We start from the raw sequence: 24622 nt of genomic DNA on the forward strand, positions 1-24622 counted from the left end.
AGAAACTACCTTGACAATAAATTCTTGTTATTAATTACTGGAAATCGTTGGCACTTGATGAAATTTGGAATTTATCTTAGTACTTGCTTATTTACACAGGCTTATATTTCATTATATACATTTCATGATTTCGATATCGCGAATAGATTAAAAAAACCTTAGTCCTTAGGAATGACAACGCAATGGGGTATCATGGGCAAAACAGTATACTTTTTTGTTCTTGGTACTGTTCATGTATATAGGCAACGGTTACAACTTTCCGTCGAGTGGGCTGTCAGCTACTTTCCCATTTTTAGTTGCACAAAAAAATAGTTTTCTTTTTTTTGTTCAATTCAACTTATTTATTGCATTCTACAATATTATTATGAAAGATGTTAATACTTAATAAAGTATAATTGATCTAAGCACTCAAATGGTTTAAGTATCTGTATTCGATTACAATGAAACTTAAAGATGAAATAAATAATTAAGATAGTATAATAAAAGAATTAGATATAATCATAATATTTCTACTGGAACATTTTAAATTGGTTTTATATTACCCAGATAAGAAAAAATTAAGAGATTAAAATAAACACCTGTATTAAAATCATGATAATAGATAAAACAAAAGATGCATGCAAGAAAAGTCTTTGACACTCAGCTCTCTGTCTATTCCATAAGGAACTCAGTTGAAGTTAGACAGTTAACAAATTGAGCTGTGATACAGCTCGTAGCCACGACCGTAAATGGATCCATTCAATTGAAATAAATTCAATCACTTACAAACACTATTGTAGCTGCAATACAAATCACATAACCCCATCCTCCGTCCGGTGGCACTAATTTATATTTTTTTATAGCAGTTTCACTTCTAACAGCCATTATGTTACTTTATTGAATGATACGGCTGCAGTTTATTCAAAGGAATTATAAATGTTATCAACATTAAGTCAACATATTTCATCTCAATATTTGTGATGAATTTAATAAATTTAATGATATGATAAAATTATTTCATGTCATACCACGCATAACAGTCATGTAGACGTGATCACAGAACATGTGCAGTATCCTGGTGATCTCCTATCCATTAATACGTTGCTACTTTTTAGAACGTAAAAGTGGTTTGTTTCTTCTTTTATGCAATTTAGAGTAGCACACCATCCATCTGATGGAAATCCTTGTTTGCCATCTGTATTATAAAAAAAAAATACAAAAAAAAAAGTTTTGATACAATTTCTATGGTACCAATCTGTAAGTATATCCTTTTAGATAAAAAATATACATGTTCCAAATCGATTTTTAAGTGACGGAGTTTGCAGTAAATAAACATAGAAAAAAAACAACCGAATTGTATATCTCATTCTTTTTGAAGTCGGTTACAAAATGAGACAAAATACACGATGACTGTTATATAATGCTTACGATACGTTTTTGTAAGCCTATTTAAATACATGTCTAATCTCATAGGAAGTTAATGAATGAACATTCTCATAATAATATATTATATTAAATTTATCATGCTTTACATTTATTTTAAGACTTCGTAAAAATTCTCAAATAGATAGTCTATTTATTATTGTGATTTTTTTTGTACCTATTATGTTGTATAATATCTTCATCAATTCTCAATTGAGATGTTTTTATACCATTGAGGTGGCAAACAAGCATACGGCCCACTTGATGGTAAACGGTTATCGTAGCCTATACCAGAGGCATTACACGCACGTTGCCGAACCTAAAGAAATCTCTTTACCGCTTTTTTAAGAGCCTCATATTGTAGTCTCTTAGAAAAACCTCGACAGGGAGCTCATTTATGTCTATAGGCGACGGTTACCACTTTCCATCAGGTGAGCCATCAGCTTGTTTGCCATTCTAAGTTGTATAAAAAAATTATAGCTTAAACGTTCGTGGGAGGAAACATCTCTGAAACCGCGCTGTACATGGTCGTGTACAGTGTAGTGTAGTGTATCCATGCTCTAAGGTATGTAGATGAATTCCCTATAAATAGCGAGCTGTATGATGGTATGTATGATTTTTATAATTCTTTTTGCAATCAATATAGTTTCCTTCCATAATGACTCCATTTAATAATATTCAGTATACAAAAGTACCTACTTTAAACCTTTTGAAAATAATCCGTTATTTACACCCTTCACCTAAAGATTGCACATTATATTCAAATAAATTATCAATAAAAATCCTATTATAATGTCCAAAAGTCCGTATAATTAAAGCCCCAATTGAATCAATAAAATGGCGTTATAAATATCGGCTAATGCGTACATACATCAGCTTGGGGTTAAATTAATCAGGCCCCAGTAATTAGATTCTCAATTTGGCTGTATTTGTTTTTGTGTGTGTGTACAACTTCACATGTTTTACCAGAGGGAGACTTTGTACAAAAGCCGTTTGCTTGGACACCTCTGGCCCATTCGTGTTTCTACTGTGGAGAAGTTGTGTTCTTTTTTTGATGGGTGAAAATGCTATGGTAACCTCGCCTGCGCTAACGGGATACACTGGCGGAGCACCAGTGAAGGGAGAAGATGAGAATGAAAACAGGCCAGTTAGCCCATCACGATGAATTCATCAGGAATTAACCATGATAGTTTCCAGGGAGAACCGCGAGGAGGTCGACCTCGTTGGGTATATTGCTAGCAATGGGATTCTCAGTCTCCATTACTAACAATCCCTTTCTCCCCGGAGAAGTTGTGTTTGCATGGCTGGTTTCGGTTTGAAGATTGGGATATGGCAGTGAATTTACTGAGTACAGAGGAATAACACCTGAGTCCTCAGGAATGGCAACGCATGGGGGGTATTATGGGCGAAACAGTATTCTCAGCTATATCCATTGTACTGCTCATGTCTGTAGGCTACTGCTACCACTTTCCATCAGGTAGGTCGTCAGCTTCTTTGTTGCATATAAAAAAAATATTCTTTTAAAAACAGTTAACAAAATAAAGAAACGAGTATATATGTACTTGATAAACTTTTCATTTCAATAATCGTACCTGTAGAATTATTTGCAATCAAAATTGAAAAAGTTGAGCAGTAAGTAATCTTATTTAAAAAAAAAATTATGCAACTTTAAATGGCAAACAAGCTGACGGCCCACCTGATGGAAAGTGGTAACCGTCGCCTATAGACATGAACAGTACCATGGACATAACAGTGTATAAAACTATTAGATACATTTATCTTATTCCAACTGGGCAGTAAGTATTAAATACGCTGTAACATGACGTAAGAGTCTTATAATCTTAATAAATCATGTCACTCCTTAATCCATAAATTACTCGAACAAAAATCTTCAATATTAATATAATGGATATGCAACTCTAAAAAGAGGAACAAGGACTTTGAAAGAACACTGAATAATTTATTTAAACAGTTCTAAAATTGTTCTACAATGAAGTACACGAAACTGACTTCCAACGAATTCACTGACCAATGAATTATTGAATCTATGCGATATATATGTTAAACGCTTTTTGTTGGAATTAGAATGTTGTCTTTCTGTTACTGTACTTTCAAATTTTATTTAGTGTTAATCCTGACTATATATATAACCTTTTAAATCTTTTTACTTTAATGAAAATTTGAGAAAGTGTATTTTTTGCTACAACTTGAGAAATCAATTATTTTATATCCCGACAAATGACCTATAGAGAGCAAAACAACATTTGGCAAGTCATCTAATGCAATATAAATTTAAAAAAAAATACATACGAGGGAGACTTTGTACAAAAGTCGTTTGCTTGGGTACCTCTGTCCTATTCGTGTTTCAACCGCAAAGCAGTTGTGTTTGCATGGCTATGTTTCGGTTTGAAGGATAGGATATGGCGTGAATTTACAGGGTACAGAGGAATAACATCTGAGTCCTCAGGAATGGCAACGCATGGGGGGTATCATGGACGAAACAGTATGCTCTGTTATGTCCATGGTACTGCTCATATCTATAGGCGACGGTTACCACTTTACATCAGGTGGGCCGTCAGCTTGTTTGCCATTCTAAGTTGTATAAAAAAAAATCCTGTCAGCCATTATCCGTCCAGTGTCGGTCATAAGCTTCCCCTATAAACTGCCATTAGGAACAGTCTTAAGCCACCTGCATCCACTGAATCCCTGCAATGCATTTGAGGCCGTCACTCCATCTAGTAAGGTGTTATAATTAAATTAAATTAATAAATTACCTAAATTGTCTTTCCTACTTTAGTCCATTCGTAATTTTTCTAACTAAACAACAACAAGGCCGTGGCATATGCTATCATTAGCAATTTTTATAACTATTTAAATTTCATCATAATTTTATTATTAACAGATAACAAAGTATTTGTTGAAGGATTACGTCTTCGCATCCGTAGTTCAACTCAGTCTAGCACGCACACACGTAATGTCATTCTAGAAGATAATGGAAGATGATAGTCTCCTACGTTATCTTTTCAGTTGTATCGGAAATTTCCGATACCTGTGTGTTATTTTGGTAATGTCTTATTGTTTATTTCGAAAGAAATAACTATCTACTATTTTATAGCAGCTATATACTACGGTGGTACCGAAACATTGAATAGTCTAGAGCAATATAAGGAGTACAAACCACATATGTTATTTATAGTTTTTATATTATTATTTACCAAATGTGAAATTGACACGCATCTCTATTGTTTCCCTTTAGTTTTCCTTCGCGGTCCTAGTCTTCTAATTTCGTTTCGCGTATAATGGTATAGGAATGGCAACGCATGGCGGATATTATGGGCGAAACAGTATACTCTGCTATGTCTATGGTACTGCTCATGTCTATAGGCGACGGTTACCACTTTCCATCAGGTGGGCCGTCAGCTTGTTTATAATTTTAAGTTTCATAAAAAAAAATCTAGTAGTTATCCCAAAGAAAATACTAAAATACTAAATATACTTTATTCAGTAGTCAATGCAAACAAAGGTCTGTAATGGAAAGGCACGCCTCACTGGATCAATATGGCCACGCTTCAGTTACTAGCGTCGATTTGAAGTTTACAGAATATTATTTAATTTTTCAGTTTACATTGTTAACTAGCAATTTATCAATGGTTCACTTGGTTTTATTTGCCAAAATCTCTGCTCATTATTAATACAGTCATAGGTTAAAGTTTGAACAATGGATTAATCTCTTTGACATATCCCAAAACGACTGTATGAAAATTCGCCAACCTAGTTATTATGGCTATTTAACAAACAGCACGAGCGCTTTATGAATGACTACTAAATATCAAAGACAATGGTATGCATTATCATCATTTTCGCCATTATTCATCCACTGCTGGACATAAGCCTCCCCCATAGACTGCCATAAAAAACTGCCCTGAGCCACTGGTATTATGTAGCACAATTACTTTTTACTCACTACATGAGATAAATACATTTCTGACAAAATCTGATTAAATCTCCGATAAACAGCCCTATTGGCGATCAAGTGGCAAATCTAGCTAATTTATGTTAATAATTTTAGTTTCTAAGTCGTTTTGCAGAAGTGAAATCAATGGCTTTCAGGTAATATAAAATGACTAATAACATTTATTAACATTATAATTTATGGACAATTATTGTTTATTATTTAATTCCTTCATACTTTTTTTGTTTACTGTATAATTCTTTTTTTATAACAAAAAATATTCAACACGATGTAATATTGTTAAGAATAAATTGAATTGAATGGAAAAATTTAGAGTTCCGTATTGTACCGAAACTAATCGAGCAGCCTATACAAAAATCATGCAATCGAAATAATGTCAAATATTTCTATTCAATATGATTTCGTACATTCGAAGGGATATCAATTTAATCTCAGTTCGTTTTCGACAATAATCAGTTGCTGATCTTGGCTAGATAAATGCGAATTAAGATCAAAATCCGAACATTCACAATCGATAATTGGAAAAGTTTCAGACTTATGTATAAACATTAAGCGCATTATAAAATGCCAAAGTAATTCCCGTTTAACTTTTTCAACTTCGGCATCGACTCACGGTCGTTTATTATAAACGCTACAGCCGAATTTTTTCCCCGCTTCTTTAAACTCTGCCGGGAAAAAGCGCTCATAATTCAATACGGTCCGTGGTAATATCTACGACCTTCGTGAGATTAAGTTCTATTTCACCTTTATATAATCTAATGCAGATATAACATATATTTATTACATAATTTCAATGAAATTTTATATCGAGACCACAAATATAAATATCCATAATGTTGCTACATCTATATACAGAGCTAGCTTTAGAGTGTATTCTTGGGCAAGTTTTTGATGGCGTCCTATTTTTGGTGGATCCTCTTTGGCGATCCACGCTGTTGATCCACAGTCGAATTTAATGTGATTCTTTATTAATCCTAGCGCCTGTCTCATCTTACTCGACAGCTTTTTTGATCTTGTTGCCCCTCTTGGATCTCGCCCGACCATATCCGCCTCTAAAACCCATACTATCTATATATTTAACAGTTATGAGGATTACCATATACCAGCATAATAATAATGTAAAATACATTAAAAAAATATGAATCATGGCTAAGGATTAAAAAATGTAGAATTAGCGTATTCTATAATAATCTCAAAATTCTTAAATCTTCTACTTACAATATTAAAATAGCATTAATTACTTAATTCGTATTTCTAAAAACGTGACAGCTAGGTAAACCTTTTAAGAAATTGCCAGAAAGACCTTATGTATATTAAAGATGACTTAAGAAAGTTTTGATGCCACCGTTCCAGGATTAGTATTTGCAGTATTTTATTATATTTTGCAAAATTATTAATACTAACTCTAACAAAACTACGATAAAACATTCATTTACAAACCCATAATTCCTCCTTACTGTTCTGACTGATGTGAATTCAAAGAAATTTTGATTAATCGCTGAAGTTACTTGGTCGAAGATAAATGGTTTAAATTCTCAGCTCGAGACCTTCTTCACTTAATACCGAACCAAATTAATGTTTTCCATCTACATATCCCCATCCTCATCCCATCAGCCGTATCTGTCCACTGCTGAACATAGGCCTTTCCCATGAGAGTAGGCGGATAGTTCTCTTGTTTGGCAGCTGGGTTGGTAAGCTCAGTTAGGCTTTAGTGATATTTTAAAAGAGACGCTGCTGCACATTCTTTGGCCATTAAGTTCTCTTATGACACCCACGGGAAGGGAGGGGTAGCCCTTTCTATGCCGGGCCCACACGACAATCTATCTACTTATATTTCTAATTTAGATCACTTTTCGCAAGACATAAAATAACTTTCGTAAAAGGAATAAGATTTTCGACTTAATGCGAGACTAGCTCGATCAATCGATAATCTCTGCCTCAAGCAAATATAAAAACAGTTAATGTATATATGTTAAAAAATAATTGCCGTCAAAGATATACTGGCATGTTACGATTCCTCGGTGATGACGCGACAGTAAATCCTAACTCATTTTTATTATAAACTACCTTTTACCCACTACTTCGTACGTGTTCAAAAGTAGAATAATTAAGACTGTTTTTAGATGTTTTTTTAAGATAATAACGTATACCAGATTTTAGGTCATTCCTTTAGAAACACAACTGTAAAAACGGCATCCAATTTGGTACAATAGTTTTTCCGCGATACTGGAACAAATACACAAACAGAATAACAAACACAATCTCTAAAAAATACTGTTTTGGCATCGATTGGTCTTAATAAGGTCCACCATATAAATTTTTCTTAATTTTTTTTAATAATTTTTGTTTTTTTAATATCTCCCAATTACCAACATTGCCTCGTTACAATTTTATTACATTAATAATATCTGAAAGTATGTTTCTTTATTCATTACATTTTAGACCCTAACGACTCGACCAATCTTCATGAAAATCAGTATTCTACACACGTAGTATTTAAAATGAAAAAGGTCTTTCTATCCCGGTCAATCAGTATAACCCGGTCACACGAACGAAGTCGAAGCGGGTAAAAACTAGAGCATAATAAATCCGTCCTAAGTAAACCGTTATAGGCACTGCCGTATTTCCGTTATATTCCTTTGAAGACCTCTTATCCTAGTGGCTAGTTAACTACAAACTAATCTGATCTTTGATGTCTTCCGAGGCTGATGGTGACTTGAATAATTTGAGAACACAGTGTTATAGTTTAATGTCCTGTCCAAATTCTGGCCCATAGACGGACTATTCATGCTTAGCTGGATTGTGTTTATTTTTGTATGTTATTTTTTATTTTATAGTAACAGAATTTAAAATATAAATAAAATATTCTATTATTTAAATTTAATAATTACTAATTTTTACACCTGAATATTTATAACCGAAATATTTTCGTATTAATCGACCAGGATTTAAAATACACTATATCTTTCTTTCCTCATAAAGATTGCCAAACAATCATCATTAAAGAGCTAAGAGATAACAAATAAACATATCCACAAATATACTCATTAGTATGAAACAGTTATCACGTCATGATGATTTTCTAATTGTTAAAATATAAAGTGTGTATATACTTTAAACCGAAGCACAGCCATTTTTTTTTTTATATCACGTCATGATATTTTCTAATTGTTAAAATATAAAGTGTGTATATACTTATTTTTTTATATTTCCCAATCCCAAACAGTTCCAACACTATTTCGAGCATTTTTTTAAAAAAAAAGAATCATGTTATTTACTTGAGCGCTGCGCTTAAGTTACTTACTCAGTACATAATGTATAATTGTTTTTATGTAAGTTAAATTGTAATCATAATGTAAAAATCTTGTAGCAACGTTAGCAAGTTCCACCGACAACGCAAGCTTTCAAGTAGATTATCGCGTGCCTCCCTCCATCCGGTCTGAGCTTTCCGTTCTACATTACAATCGCTGCTATCTAACAAAATGTAGTAAATCAATACTTAGGAAAAATATGATATTTATAGCCATATTATTATCTCATATTTCATGAAAACGTGTATGTTATCTGTATAAGTATAATTATGTATAATAAAACCATAATGTGACTGTGTCATACGAGTGTTATTCACCTACATTACATAAAATATGTATAATTTTAGTAAATTCTATTACGTAATGGAAGTAAATTATACGGTATCACGATCACGCCTATATATTAGTATATATGTAAATATACGAAACAACAAAACGCATCCATAGAAGTTATTAAAAAAATTTTAAGTAAAGAACTTATTCTTTTTTTTCTTCTTTGAGTTCCACTACTATCGGAGGTTCTTAATTATCTTAATTTCTGAAGCTGTCGCTCTAAAGAGCGAGTTACAAGCAGTAACAAAGAAGTTATTAAAAAGTACTTTTTCAGCTTCCTGTATCAATGACGCAATTAGGTATTATATATTTATTTATTTATTTATACTTTTACACACAATTAAATATTACATTAATATTATATGTCTACAGGGCGAACTTAATACCTAATGACATTCTCTACCAGGCAACCGTTATGCTAAATAGAAAGAGTAAATTTCGATGCATTGCATATATATTGTTCTAAAAGAAGATAAATTATTATCTCAGGCAACACTTGACCAGGTCTTTGCTGCATCATGAGCAATGATCTGTCTCTAACTCTTTTTCACTCTAAAAACAAACAGCTATTCTTTGCTCTCCCTGCATCTTATATAACCCACTTATTGCAACTTGGGAGCGGCGACACTAACCCGATTTTCGAAACCCGACCTAATCGCCTTATGAATACTTTGCTGCTACAAAATATAAACCAACAAGTTACTACGAACTCGTTACTATGGATTGCATATTACTAATATCTACACTAATATTTGTTGGGTCGATAACTAACCTTACAGTTACAAGGACGGGGTCATGGCGGTCACGGCCGTAGTACTTGTTCACGAACAATGGTAGATTCAGTTTCAATAGGACTTAATGAAAATATAAACAAACGAATAATTGGAACGGCCATAAGTCTGCGTGGTAATGTCCAATATCAGTGCTAATCAAAAAATATTATAATTTATCGATTAACTATATTATTGATTAACTGATTGAACATTTCGATTTGTTACTAACCTTATTTAGTATTCATGTGATAATTTCAACAAAGTATAGTTATAAGTATAGTAAGTACCTTTTCATGAAGTTTTATTGAAACATATTATAAGTAGTTAGTATATTTAGGTCATTATGCATTGAGGTTTAAGAGTCAATAATTGCCAATAGACTTATTCAGAAGACCAGAAGGTGGCTTAGATTACTGGCAGATTTTCAAAATGATCCTGTCAATAAAAGGATCAGCGTTCGCCGATCCTACACACATATTCCCGTGCATAACTTCATTACCGTAATCGTAATCGTATCGTATCAACCGTTAACTGTCCACTACTAAACATAGGCCTCCTCCATAAAGGAAGGTTTTGCCAGTAATTGCCACATTTAGCAACCGCAGTTAGGCTTAGAAGATCGTTTAAGAGGGACGCTGCTGCCCATCCTCGCCTCTTACGACACCCACGGGAAAGGAAGAGGTGGCCCATTCAGTGCTGGAACCACACAGCAAGTATGTGGAAATACAATTAATAACAGTTTGATAGCAGCCTATCGATCCGAGGATTCTAAAATCAAATTACATTTTTAAAATACTAATTTGTATGGGCATCGTTCGAATTTTTCACTTGCTTCGTACTTAGAAGGGCATCTAAAGCCGTCCGGTAATTCACCTCAGAAACCTTGTACAACGAAGACGACCTAGAAATAATAGAGGACGCCACCCTCACACGATTAATAATAGTATTCCACGAATCTATAAAATAAATTTTTGATATGCCGTATTATCTATCATCACATTCACTAGGACTGTAATAAAAAGGTTTACCTTTTTAAATTTTGTTCTTAAATAATAAATGATCCTAGACGTTCCTTAGCCTTTGTCTACACAACAACTTAAGTCAGTGATTCTCAACCACTGTGCCGCGGCACTTTTGTGTGCCGCCAAATTTTAAAAGTGTACCTCCAAATTTTGCAAATATTTAAAATTTTTGTCATAAACAACTTATGCAGTGTGTTGTAGTAAGTAAATAATTTTTATCTTTTTCTTCGTGTGCCGCCAAATTTTGAAATCGTTAAATATGTGCCGCAACAAAAAATGGTTGAGAATCACTGACTTAAATAGTATAAAGAAGAAACATTTTATTGTTTATTTATAACAGATAAACTCAAAAGCTACTCGACCGATTTTAAAAATTCTTTCACCTACAGAAAGCTATATTATCAGCGAGTACATTGTGTATTATTTTCGAAAATTCTATCTACCTATTCGAAGCCGGCTGCATCGCTAATACTTTATCATAATCTTTTTATTGTAAAATGTATTTATTACTACATTCGACCGAATCGTATCTATATATGATTCGGTCGCTTTATCTTAGTAGAATTATATAACTATTAACAAATTCTATATTTATTATTATATCAGCCGTTAACTACTTAACGTAGGCCTCATAGTTACAGAACATAGTTGTCACGCTTGACAGATTGGTAACAACAGTTAGGCTTTGGTGATGTTTAAGAGAGATATTGCTGCTTATTCTTCTACCGTTTAGCTTCTTTAGTCGCCCCTTACGACACCCACGAGAAAGGAAGGGGTGACCCATTCAATGCCGGGACCACACAACGAACAAATTCTATAAATATTAACAATTACAACATACAATTAATTAATAAGTAATTTGTTTATTTAAAATAAAGCATTTATTGATTTACATTGAGCTCTTATTTCTTTCTGTTTCTCTCAGAATGGTACTAAATTGACAAATAATTATACCTGTTAATAATTTCTGTTTATTTCCTTATATTTTTGTGGGTTTTACGTGTTTAAATATACCTGTAAAAAATATTATGAATAGCCTTATCTGAATGACAAGCATAATTCATTTTTGTACTAGATTACCATCTATTTCTTAGAATAGATGTACTAGAAACAAATATAAATTTGCAGGTCTATAAATAAGTATAATACTTAGAAACAAACAATTGCAAAGTAAATGTTATTATTTTTGAAACTCTAGTTCTCTTTTTACATTTGAAACTTGACGGATTTGCGACTTGCAATTGATGGGCATTACTAATGCTATAATAATAGATATAATAAGGCCTGAATAAAAAAATAACCTAAAAATTTGTCCCTCTTACGTAATATTAAAACTATGTCGTAAAACTCGTAATCTTAATCTATATCAAAGTACACCCCAGAGTTTTTATAAACACTAATACCAAATATATTTTACTTCTCAAAAGCATTTTTAAACATTATAGTTTCAATATGGGACCGATACAAAGGTAAAGGCTATTTGACATAGAAAGGGAAAGCAAAGGGTGGCCTACTCCTTCCTTTCCCGTAAATGTCGTAAGAGGCTAAGGAGATTTTATAAGCACACACAAAAATATTAAAAGAGGTTTTTATTGATGCTTATGACACTGTCTAATTCTATAAAGGGACTTTTTAATTTCGGTTTAAAATTGACGAAGATGTCGTGTAATATATACACAAAAAATATGAACAAATAGAGAACCAAGAAAAAGAGCAAGAAACAATTTTTAGAAAATGGATGAATTTTTAGAAATTGTTTAATAATTTATGTAGTATCTATATCTATATTTATATATTAGTTGATAATTGATGCACCTCTTAAAATTATTTAATATTAAAAAAAAATCTCTGTTTTTTTTTAATATTAAATATTTATATAATATTACACATTTATATACTATGGCATTTTTTAATTACTTTCAGACTTTTACGTTCAGTAAGTACACACTGGAAGGGAGGGATTTTCAGTAATGAGGAATACCAGTCCCATTGTTAACAATATACCTTGTTAAATCGACCTCCACGTGGTCCCCCCTGGAAACCATCGTGCTGAATTCCAGATGTATTTATCATGATGGGCCAACTGACCTGCCTTTTTATATCCACCTATCACGCCTCACTGGTGCTCTGTCAGCGTATGCCGATAGCGCGGGCGGGGTTACCATTCTATTATCATACATTAAAAAAAGTAGGTACACACTAGTTGATTGCCGCAGCACACGTGAAGAATTATATTAAGTATTTTACGAAATAAAACCTTCTCGTGTACCAAATTGCATTAAAATCTCTATAGCTGTTTAAGTTTGATTAAATAAGAAACATACCAACGCATATACCAACTTTTGGTATTTAGACATCTGAACTATATTAATCATATCAGACATTATTCGTCCACTGCTGGACATAAGCCTCCCCCATAGACTGCCATAAGGAACGGTCCTGAGCCATCTGCATCCACTGACTCCCTGCAATGCATTTCAGGTCGTCACTCCATCTAGTGGGGGGGTCGTCCTACACTGCGTTTGCCCTATTGAACTATATTAATGATGCTGTTATTTTAAATAGGTACGGGTATCTGTTATTATATTTTTATCATTACGACTACTAGTATAAGTACATATTACATCTGAAAAACATTTTTTGTGGATTTTACAAGAAACAATATAACAAGGAAAATCTCACCTCAAAATGAATCACCCAATTGGTTGTTGACTAGTTTAAAGGTAATAAAAATATTACTTATTCTTTATAGATTAGTGAAATTTATAGTTGTTATAGATAATTTCATTATAAAAGATAGCCACTAAAGTGATATGTTCACACTGTTATATATGTCGAGTGTTTGTATTTGATGTACAGAAGTGAAGAATTGTTCAAAATCAAAATGCGTTTCATACTTGTTTGCGTGACAGTTATCGCTGCCGTTACAGGTAAGTCAATATAATAATACTCGAATTTAATAATTATACATTAATTTAATAATGTAAAATATCAGTTTACTAAATTCAAGTTTTTTTTTATACAACTTAAAATGGCAAACAAGCTGACGGCCCACCTGATGGAAAGTGGTAACCGTCGCCTATAGACATGAGCAGTACCATGGACATAGCAGAGTATACTGTTTCGCCCATGATACCCCCATGCGTTGCCATTCCTGAGGACTCAGGTGTTATTCCTCTGTACCCAGTAAATTCACGCCACACACGCTGTCGACTCTAACTATGTAATGTTATTTGGTAATGTAGTATATATTCTACATTACCAAATAACATAATAATAGTAGTAGTATATATTTTATCTAACTGGTGATTTTTAATTACAAAAGTATAAATATAGTAGTTGCTAATAATAAATTATTAAATGATAAGATAAAAATGAAATGTCAGCCACAATAATCATTGAATTTGTTGTTATGTAATATCTTTATGTAGCTGACTATACACGAAGTGCATTAATTTATAAAATAACATCTAACCTATTTAATACTTATTTAGTAAAAATTATATTTACAAACTATTGAATGGAAATATGGAATATGTCGATTGATTGGGATGAATAGTAGCCTATGTCTTTCGTCATCCCAAAGAGAAAGCACCAAGAGGTAACAAACAAATTTATTTTTATATTTATAACATAAGTGAAGATATTAATTAATAATAATAATAATAATATAATTTATTTGCTCAAATATGGGTATTACAGATGTTATATTAATAGGTTATTACGCCTCCATATTTTACCATAAATGGCGTGCAAATCTTCTTTTAATATAAATGTTACTAAATTTCATATATCACAATGTCTTAATTATAATAGATTACAGAAAAAAAAAACATTACATCAAAATTTGTCTTGTCTCTTGTCTCATGAGAATACAACGCAGTCATTTATCGTTTGTTTAATTTTTAAAACTATCTATCATATATTCATTTAGAGTCTGTGTGCTTTGTCTATTAGATTTTTTCTTTAGTTCCTTCTTAAATAGATGCAAATGATTAATGTCTTTTATATATTGGGGCAATTTATTGTATACTTTCAGACCCATGCAGAATATACTATTATTGTATACTGACATCACCAAATGATAAAAACATTTTTTTCAGCTGAACCAAGAAACCCACAGCGTATTGTAGGTGGGTCCGTAACAAATATTAATAGTTACCCTGATATCGCGTCTCTGTTGTATTCATGGAATGGTGTCACATTCAGTCAATCCTGTGGAGGGTCCATCCTAAACCACAGATCCGTCCTATCTGCCGCTCACTGCTTCTAGTAAGTTGATATCCAATAAACCAACAGAAAGCATTGTCAACTTTAAGGTTTAATACACTAAGCTGATATCCGCTGTGGCTCGTATAGCTTTGCAGAATGTCGTCCCGAATTTATAACTTATTTTTTATGATACTAAGAACAGCAACTATGCTGATGGCCCACTTGATGTAATGATAATCTTCGTAATACATGAAAAATACAATAGGCATCACAGAATACACTGTGACAGCTATGGTACCCCTCATGCAGGGCATTATCTGAGAGATATGCTGTTATGTCTGTGTAACTTCTCACTCGGTAATTTCGCTCCCATATCCCACCTTTCAAATTGAAATGTAAGCGTGCAAGCATAATGGCTTCACAAAAGAAATACGAATGAAACAATGGTACATGCATAGTATACAATTTTTGCACAAAATCTGCCACTGGTAAACGTAAACATTTCTAAATTGTTTACAGTTTGTCTGATAGGGATTATACGGGATTATATTTATTAAATTCGATGTCTAAGCTATAAACCAGGACGGTTTATGGATCGGGCAATTTTATTCTTATACGAACGATAATTTTATTTGCTTGAATACAAGTTATTACTTTACAAGTATTTAATGTTAAAAACAATATCTGTATGTTCGACCGTGTTGTGTGCAAATATTTAATTTGAAATTTGTACTTAAAACTTTACATTTTATATTTCAAGTGTGTAAAAATATTAATGTGTTCTGTAAATTTAAAAACCAATTTTTATACGAAGTAATTTGCTGACCTGATCCAACAAATTACATTATTTGTTGGATCAGGTCAATTATCATATATTTACAGCGGTGATCCGGCTAATAGATGGCGCATTCGTGTTGGTTCCACCTACGCCAACAGCGGTGGCGTTGTTTATAATATAGCTTCCATCATAAACCACCCCCTATACAACGTTGTGACCTCAGATAATGATGTTTCCATCTTGCGTACTGCTACAAACATTGTCTTCAGCAACGTAGTTCAAGCTGCCAGTATAGCCAGTGCCAATTATAATCTTGCTGATAATCAAATCGTTTATGCTGCTGGATGGGGTACCACATCTGTGAGTATATCTCTTATTCTTCTACGACTATTTGTAAGTATCAATCACGACGGTAAGGGATGGGCAGCAGCGTTCCTCTTAAAATATCTCTAAAGCCTGACTGCGGTTGCCTATTCGCCTGCGAAGCGTGGAAACTACTGGCAACCCCCCCCCCCTCCCCCAAGGGGGAAGCCTATATTCAGCTGTGGACAGTTAAATGATGATGATGATTTCAATGATGTCTATAGGCGGAGGTTATTACTTTCTATCAGGTGGGCCGTCAGCTTGTTTGCCGTTCTAAGTTGTGTAAAAAAATCTCATTATTCAATGCTGATTAAAAAGGTTGAACGTGATTATTTTTATGTGATTTACAATGTCATAGACAACCTATAAATAATTTCAATGGAAGTTAAAATGTAAAGGAATAATTGGTCCGACCATAATACATTCTGCTGATGTTTAATAGTAATACAAAATTAGAAATCGATTCATATAGGTATTTAATATTTTAATTCATTCCTATTTTCATAAAGAGATACTAACCACTGTTAACTAACATCATAATCCATAGAATAGCCTAAACATTAGATGAAAATGCCATTTAAACGTAGTTTACCATAAATAAATTGACATGTATTTTTTTTTATTTTAATATATTTTTTTCTATTTTAGTACGGCGGGCCAAGTTCGGAACAGCTGCGTCACGTGCAAATCTGGACTATCAATCAAGCAACGTGCAGAAACCGTTACGCTGAGCTCGGACTTACTGTGACCGACAACATGTTGTGCTCCGGTTGGTTGGACGTCGGCGGTCGCGACCAGTGCCAGGGCGACTCTGGCGGTCCCCTCTACCACAACAGAGTCGTCGTCGGCGTGTGCTCCTGGGGTGCGCAATGCGCTCTCGCCCGCTACCCTGGTGTCAACGCTCGTGTGTCCCGGTTTACTGCATGGATCCAAGGAAATGCATAAATGTATTCAAAAATCTGCCTAGTCAATCGTTTTATTTTAAAATTATTCTCTGTAAGAATTGTTCAATATACAATTTTATTTATTTATTTTCATATTTGTTTCATTAAAGTATTAAACGATTCAATTATTAAATATGACGACTCCTTCCTTATTTTTTGTGAAATCCTACTTATATTACAAATGTGAAAATTTGAATTCCATATAATTACAAATATTATTTAATTACGCTTACGCTAAAAAGATTTTAATGGATTTAGTACACAAATTATTCAAACATTTTCAATAGAATGTGCTTTTTTGCTCTTTCTATATATTTGATATAAAAAGGTAATAATAATTACTTTTTTAAGGAATCAGAATTTAGATATCTTGAACAGATTTCTTACAAATACATAATTGTAAATAAGACACATAACGACAAACCCGCCTTCAAATAACGAGAATCGAGTTGAAATCGATTCATCCATTTAAGAGCTATGATATAACAAAGCTTCTTATAACATTATTACTTTGGGAATGAATAAGATTGTTAACAATCATTTACAAAAAAAACCAACTCATTTTAATATGTATGTATATATATATATATATATACACACACACTATATATATATATATATATATATATATATATATATATATATTGAAATTACAGTTTAGGAATTTAAGACTATTAAGACTGATAGAATTTTTACTTAAAACTTTAAACGCCAATGTTATGTAATCCAGCCAATGGTCAACATTCCAACAGTTCGAGAACAATCCATTAAGGATTAGTTTCGAAGAGAAACCAAACACAATACTTCGCAAAAGAGCCAGTACACTGTAACAATTGCAGCATTATATCGAGGTTGACATATTAATAGAGCACCACAGTATTTACGTAATAAAAAAAAAATCTGTAAAAAGTATCCGTTGTATGGTTACTACTCATATAATTATTCAATATTGTGTCCAAGAAAAAAAATCGACTTCAGTTGTAACACAACGAATTATTTTAATGTAAAAACAAAACTATTAAACTGGTTCTGATAAAATTTCTACGAGACCAATCTGTAAATAGGCATATCCTTTCAGATAAAACAAGAATTTTCCAAACGGTTAACAACTATCGGAATTATAAGATAACAAACATAAACAAAAAAATATAACCGAATCTTCTTCTTCTCTAGAACCTCTTTCTTTTTAAAGTTGGTTGAAAAAAATCCGCATTAGAACTTATCCATACAATAAGATATATGATGCACTGGATACTCAGTTAAATTAAGTAAATGAATAAAATACTCAGTTCATGTTACTGGCTGATAATGTAGCTTTCTATAGTTGTAAGAATTTTTTAAAATCGGTTAAGTATTTTTAATGTTCATCCATTACAAATAAACAATATATTTTTTTCTCTTTATTACATATAGTTTAGATTTCATTCTACGTCTGTGATTCACAATGGGGAAATACTACTGTCTGAATTACGACACTTAAATTTAATAATAAGATTCTTCGTGATTTAACACGATGATATTGGTACTTTAAAATTGTTTTACAATACAAATTAGGTACTTACCTATTAGATAAGTAGATTTATTGAAAAAACATTATTATAATGATCAGCATTATCAATATCACAGCCATTATCTGTCCACTGCTGAACATAGGCATCCCCCACAGACTGTTATAAGGAATGGTCCTGAAATACCTGCATCCTATAATGCATTTGAGGAAGTTGAAAATTCAAAATATTAAATTGTATGTTTCTTATATTTTATATCCTTTTTTTTATACAACTTAGAATGGCAAACAAGCTGACGGCCCACCTGATGGAAAATGGTACCCGTCGCATATAGACATGAGCAGTACCATGGACATAACAGAGTATACTGTTTCGCCCATGATACCCCCCATGCGTTGTCATTCCTGAGGACTCAGGTGTTATTCCTCTATACCCAGTAAATTCACGCCATATCCCACTCTTCAAACCGAAACACAGCCATGCAAACACAACTGCTTCACGGTTAAAACACGAATGGGACAGAGGTACCTAAGCAATCGACTTTTGTACAAAGTCTCCCTCTGGTATCTATCCTTAATCATTTCATAAGTCATGTCTGAATGCTAACCGCTGAGTTAAAATTACGAAAATTATAAGAAGTTAATTTAGTTGATATTTTCTCTGTGTAAAATAAACGAAAAAAAAAGTATTTTGCGAAAAATTATCAGGTTACCTGACTTAAAACTTAATATGAAAGTCAATAAAATTTCAACTTAAAAGATTGTATTTAGGATTGTAGTATGAAACTAAATCATCTATAATAAAACTAAGGAAAAAGCATTTCAAATTTTAGGTGAATTTATTTTTTAAGGAACTAAAATCAAGGATGTATAAGAAATCTGTTGAACGAAAGATTCTCAGTTTTATATTTAAATTAATAAAAACTAAATTCATAAAAATTTTACATTTGTTTTATTATTTTTTCAAGTCGACAGCCTAAATCTTACTAATATAATAAAATTGTAACTGGACGATGTCTGTACATGGAAGATAATATAAAAAAAATAATGTAAGGGATTTTAATAGAAGCAAAAGAAGCCACAAGGACGTCTTTTAAAAATTTTGTCTGTCTGTTCCGTTTTCACTAATGTATTCCTGAAAGCCTAAATTAAATTAAATACTGGGGAGAAAGGGATTGTTAGCAATAGAGAGTAGCAATATGCCCTATCAGGGCGACCTCCGCGTGGTTCCCCCTGGAAACCATCGTGAACAATTCTTGTTGAATTCGTCACGATGGGCTAACTGACCTGCTTCATCTCATCTATCATCCCTCACTGGTGCCCCGCCGATGTATACCAATAGCGCGGGTGGGGTTACCATTCCATTATCACCCATTAAAAAAAATACTGGTGTATGTTTTATTTTAATGTATAAGGAGTATATTTCAACAGCTTTACTAGTTTTCAAATACGCGCGTATGAAGTAGCGGGCAAAAAGCACGTTTGGAATAATTTTTTTATATAATATCTCAAATAGTTTTGTTGTGGTATTTTTTGAAGTAAAAATATTTTATTTTAATTAAAAAAATACCATAAGACTTTAGAAATACTTTTTATTTATGCTACATAAAGAGACTTTATTATTTTCATACCGATGCTTCACAGGCAACTACATTATTATTTATTATATATAATCACATTTTTATATATACTATATTAATAGTTAACCAATACTTATATATAACCTTGCAAATTATTAAAAATAATAATTAATTTATAAATATAATCTTTTATATTCTACCTCTTGGTGTAAAATCGAGTCTTTTTTTATGTAACTTAGAATGGCAAAAAAGCAGACGGCCCACCTGATGAAAAGTGGTAACCGTCGCCTATAGACATGAGCTGTACTATAGACATAATAGAAAATACTGTTGCGCTCATGATACCCCCCATGCGTTGCCATTCCTGAGGACTCAGGTGTTATTTCTCTGTACCCGTAAACTTTTGAATAGGACAAAGTCTCTCCTCTGTCTTGCTTTTCATAATTAAAATAAAAAATTAACTTGTACAATAATTCTATAATAACGTATCGTGTCGTATCGGCCGTTAACTGTCCACTGCTGAATATAGAACTCACTCATAAGAGGGAGTTTTCCAGTAGTTGCCATGCTTGGCAGGCGGATTGGCAACCGCAATTAAGCTTTGATGAGGTTTTAAGAAGGGTGCTGCTTGATTATTAAGTTTCCTTAGTCGCCTCTATTTAATTAATGATATATTAAGTTCTATCTTCATATATTTTTTATTCAACTTTTATATTATAACAATTTAAAGAAGGAATATATATATATTTTATGTAGATCCTAATTATAATATAATTGTGTAACGATAATAGCTTAACCCTCCCTTAATTACCTCTGTTTATGGGACTCCTAGACTACACAGCGATATTAATAAAAAGTAATGAATTCAAATTTTTAGTAATAAATTAATATTTTTTTTTTTTATTATTACTTGCCAACAAGGTTGTAAAAAACGTAAACCCATAGATAAATATATTGATAATTATTGATTGACCATAGATTAATACACGTATATTTAAAAAAAATATAAATCGAATAAAAAAAGTTTTAATACTTACAATACATTATAGACAATTTTATGTGTTGTTATATTTATTTATTTACATTTTTTTTTATTTACACTTATAACACATAATGCTTAGAATTTTTAATACTCGTAATGTCCACTTGCTTCTAATTCAATTACATAGCATACTTATTTCTCAGCACCTACTCGTACAATGCAAAGTGGGTTTTTCGTTCACAACAATACAAGGAAAACCTCTATAGATACCATTATCGTGCAAAAGTTTTTGGCACAATACTTTAAAGGTATTAGTTATTAGATTATGCAGATTAATAAAATCAATCTGATTATAAAAGATAACAATTAATGTGATACCGTCGTAAAGGTATAAATATCGAGTGTTCGTATCTCTTTTATGTGTGAGGACTTTCTGAAGTGACGAGGTCAAAATGCGTTTCGTATTTGTGTGGCTAGCTATCATCGCTGCTGTTGCAGGTGAGTGTTACAAATATAATATTTAAATTTTTTCTATATTGTATATTAAAACATATATTTATATTGTTAATCGATCCTATTAATATTATTGTGAAAGTGTTTAATGATAAATCGATAGATGGATGTTTGTTACTTTTTCAAGCATAAACAACTGAACAGATTTGAACGAAATTTAATGCACTCGTAGGATATATCCTCTTAGTATGTAGAATACTTTATATAATAATTTACGTAAGCGATGCCATGAGATACAGCTAGTTGTTAATAATATTTAAACTATTTTAGTGTTCTGAATTGTAAATTTCAATGTTTATTGTCCAGTTTGCCATAAATTATTGTATTCCATTGTTTCGAATATCTTTCAGTGTTAAAATACAAAACACATTTTCAATTTGTTTTGTTATTTCATTAATGAAATTAAATTAAAAATTAATATACAATTATTAACCAGTGCTAATGCGATTAATTAATGAATTATTATTATCATGAATGTAATTAAACGTTTTAGGATTTTTTTATTTGATCACTTACTTAAAATGCTGATGAAATTAACCGATTCAGAAGCTACTTTACAAGTAATATATTCTGTAGTAAGATAAATATAATATCTTAATAATAATAGAAGCATCTTAAAGTGCATACAACTTGGATCGATTTAATATGTGTTCCTAAATTTACTATTTAATAGTAGGGTTTTTTAAAAGTCAAAAACAACTAACAAGGTTTATATTTTCAGCCGTACCTAGGAACCCGCAGCGTATCGTAGGTGGTTCAGTTACGAACATCAACAGCTACCCAGAGATCGCTGCACTCTTGTACTCATGGAATGGTGCCACCTACAGCCAAGCCTGCGGTGGATCTATCCTCAACAACAGATCCATCCTGTCTGCTGCTCACTGCTTTGTGTAAGTACCTATATATTTGAATGACGCTATTTCTAAATAATTGATTATTTTTGATAAACTTTAGGTCTAATTTTGATAGATAGTTTGATGCTCCTTGCTTAGTTTAATTAGTATATAAACAATTTTACCGTTAGTTTATTTTATCAAAATAGCATATTGTTGCGTATTATTGCGGTTGGCAACCTTAGTTAGGCTTTGGACTTTATCCCTCGACTATTAATTCTAATAAAATTATATATGAATAAAATAAAAAAATAAATGAAAAAGCTTTTTTTATTATTTTTTTTATTGTTGTCTGGGTCTTTAGAACGACTCCTAGCTTAAACTGGACTGTGTTTAATATTTTGTCTAAATTCAGAAACGCCAAATCTCACTAAATCTAAATTCTCAACCACCAACTTTAATCAATTTTGTTTCTTTTCAACTTTATACATTTATATTCAAATTGCAAAATGTTTATATAATACGCAAAATAATTACCATGTTTTTTATTTCTTATTTTTATAATAAAACCAGTCAAGAATTTATTAATTTTTTTTTAAATTAAGTAAGAAAAAACAATTTATACTAATACATATCGTATATTTACAGAGGTGACCCAGCCAACAGATGGCGCGTTCGCGTTGGCTCTACCAACGCTAACAGCGGTGGTGTTGTTTACAATGTCGCTTCCATCATCAACCACGGCAGCTACAACAGCTGGACCAACGACAATGACGTCGCCATCTTGCGTCTCTCCTCCAACCTTGCGTACACCAATGTCATTCAGCCTGCCAGCATTGCTGGGTCCAATTACAACCTCGCTGACAACCAAGTCGTTTATGCCGCTGGATGGGGTGCCATATCTGTGAGTTACACGTATCTATTTTTATACAATCCACATTAGAATTTATGTCTGTATTTAAAAGAAAATACTAAAGTTTTACATGCAATGAAATTATGCGCATATATCTTGGATAGATTCTTTGTAGGACATGTGCCTGGCTCAATTTATATTTTTTTTTATGCAGTGTAGAATGGCAAACCTGATAGAAAGGATTAATGCTCACCAATAGACATTAAATCACCATGGTCTCATAGACATCATCATTAAAATGTTCTTCAGAACTTTCTTCGTAGCTTCTAATATTACTAATATCCCACCCATCAAAACACTAAAACCTACTTGTGTAGGACAGATGCATACAACTTTTCACTACTTCTTTCTAATTATTAGATCGATAAAATATTGTAACAATAACAAAACAATGTCAATCAATAGCTTAAAGAATAATCTTTAAGATTTATTGAAAAATACACCAACAAAAAAGCGAAATGACATTGTTTATAATAAAATTGAGTAGCCAGACTTTACTTTCAGCTAGCAGTGCCGTTTTAATGAAACATTAATAGAGAGAAGGCAATTTTAGAGTTACATATATTAAGGGAATGATATTTCAGAGTCGTTTCAATGTATCGGACTCCTACATTTATTGTCATATTTACAATTGTTTTGTATTTTAGGTTGGCGGTCCAGGCTCAGAACAGCTCCGTCACGTACAAATCTGGACTGTAAACCAAGCGACATGCAGAAACCGTTACGCTGAGCTCGGACTTACTGTGACCGACAACATGTTGTGCTCCGGTTGGTTGGATGTCGGCGGTCGCGACCAGTGCCAGGGTGACTCTGGCGGTCCCCTCTACCACAACAGAATCGTCGTCGGTATTTGCTCTTGGGGTACACAGTGCGCTCTCGCTCGCTACCCTGGTGTCAACGCTCGTGTATCCCGGTTCACAACCTGGATCCAGGCCAATGCTTAAATCGTGCCATTGAAATATCTGCCCGGTCTATGTTCATTGTGATAGCAATAAATATAGACTAAACAGATTACTTATTATTCAATACTTTTTGGAATTATTAATTAATTAGTCATTAATTAATTAATAATTAATTATTATTTTACAATGTTTTTTGTAAGAACAATTAAATATACAGATATTCTGAATTATAATTATTACGTTTCATTTTATTAGATAACATTCTATGCAGTTTTTCTGTAT

At 32.3% G+C, this 24622-nt stretch overlaps 3 protein-coding genes across 5 annotated transcripts in view; 2 read left to right on the top strand and 1 right to left on the bottom strand.

Moving 5' to 3' along the window:
* The window catches only part of LOC113518460 (monocarboxylate transporter 11-like), a 38162-nt gene extending 16791 nt beyond the window's left edge, over positions 1-21371 (bottom strand). Inside the window, exon 1 of one of the 3 annotated variants that reach the window (XM_052903054.1) lies at positions 21235-21371. Coding sequence is in view for 2 of the 3 variants with exons in the window: in XM_026903398.3 (XP_026759199.2) it covers positions 766-864 (99 nt within the window). In the remaining variant the exon portion in view is untranslated. Of the gene's footprint in view, positions 1-578; positions 609-765; positions 892-21234 lie in introns of those variants that run through there. The other 2 variants (XM_026903398.3, XM_052903053.1) reach the window with 2 other exon arrangements.
* LOC113518462 (trypsin CFT-1-like) lies at positions 13587-17248 on the top strand. Its single transcript, XM_026903401.3, has 4 exons — positions 13587-13743; positions 14917-15085; positions 15908-16163; positions 16815-17248. Exons 1-4 carry the CDS (start codon positions 13665-13667, stop codon positions 17109-17111), a joined length of 801 nt encoding a protein of 266 aa, XP_026759202.2. The 5' UTR covers positions 13587-13664; the 3' UTR covers positions 17112-17248.
* Positions 21372-21518: 147 nt separating the features above from the next.
* On the top strand, positions 21519-24573 carry LOC113518463 (trypsin CFT-1). Its single transcript, XM_026903402.3, has 4 exons — positions 21519-21677; positions 22414-22582; positions 23174-23429; positions 24086-24573. The coding sequence occupies exons 1-4, from the start codon at positions 21632-21634 to the stop codon at positions 24380-24382; spliced, it is 768 nt and encodes a 255-aa protein (XP_026759203.1). The 5' UTR covers positions 21519-21631; the 3' UTR covers positions 24383-24573.
* The last annotated feature ends 49 nt before the right edge of the window (positions 24574-24622 follow it).

The sequence above is a fragment of the Galleria mellonella genome, unplaced genomic scaffold, assembly GCF_026898425.1.
Source record: "Galleria mellonella isolate WM207_F2 unplaced genomic scaffold, CSIRO_AGI_GalMel_v1 utg132, whole genome shotgun sequence".
In the NCBI taxonomy this organism is placed as follows: Eukaryota; Metazoa; Arthropoda; class Insecta; order Lepidoptera; family Pyralidae; genus Galleria; species Galleria mellonella.

Coding starts and splice junctions, on each gene's coding strand:
- LOC113518462 (XM_026903401.3), top strand. CDS start 13,665: ATGTACAGAAGTGAAGAATTGTTCAAAATCAAAATGCGTTTCATACTT. Junction 15,086..15,907: donor TCTGCCGCTCACTGCTTCTA/GTAAGTTGATAT, acceptor ATATATTTACAG/CGGTGATCCGGCTAATAGAT. Junction 16,164..16,814: donor CTGGATGGGGTACCACATCT/GTGAGTATATCT, acceptor TTTCTATTTTAG/TACGGCGGGCCAAGTTCGGA.
- LOC113518463 (XM_026903402.3), top strand. CDS start 21,632: ATGCGTTTCGTATTTGTGTGGCTAGCTATCATCGCTGCTGTTGCAG. Junction 22,583..23,173: donor TCTGCTGCTCACTGCTTTGT/GTAAGTACCTAT, acceptor GTATATTTACAG/AGGTGACCCAGCCAACAGAT. Junction 23,430..24,085: donor CTGGATGGGGTGCCATATCT/GTGAGTTACACG, acceptor TTTGTATTTTAG/GTTGGCGGTCCAGGCTCAGA.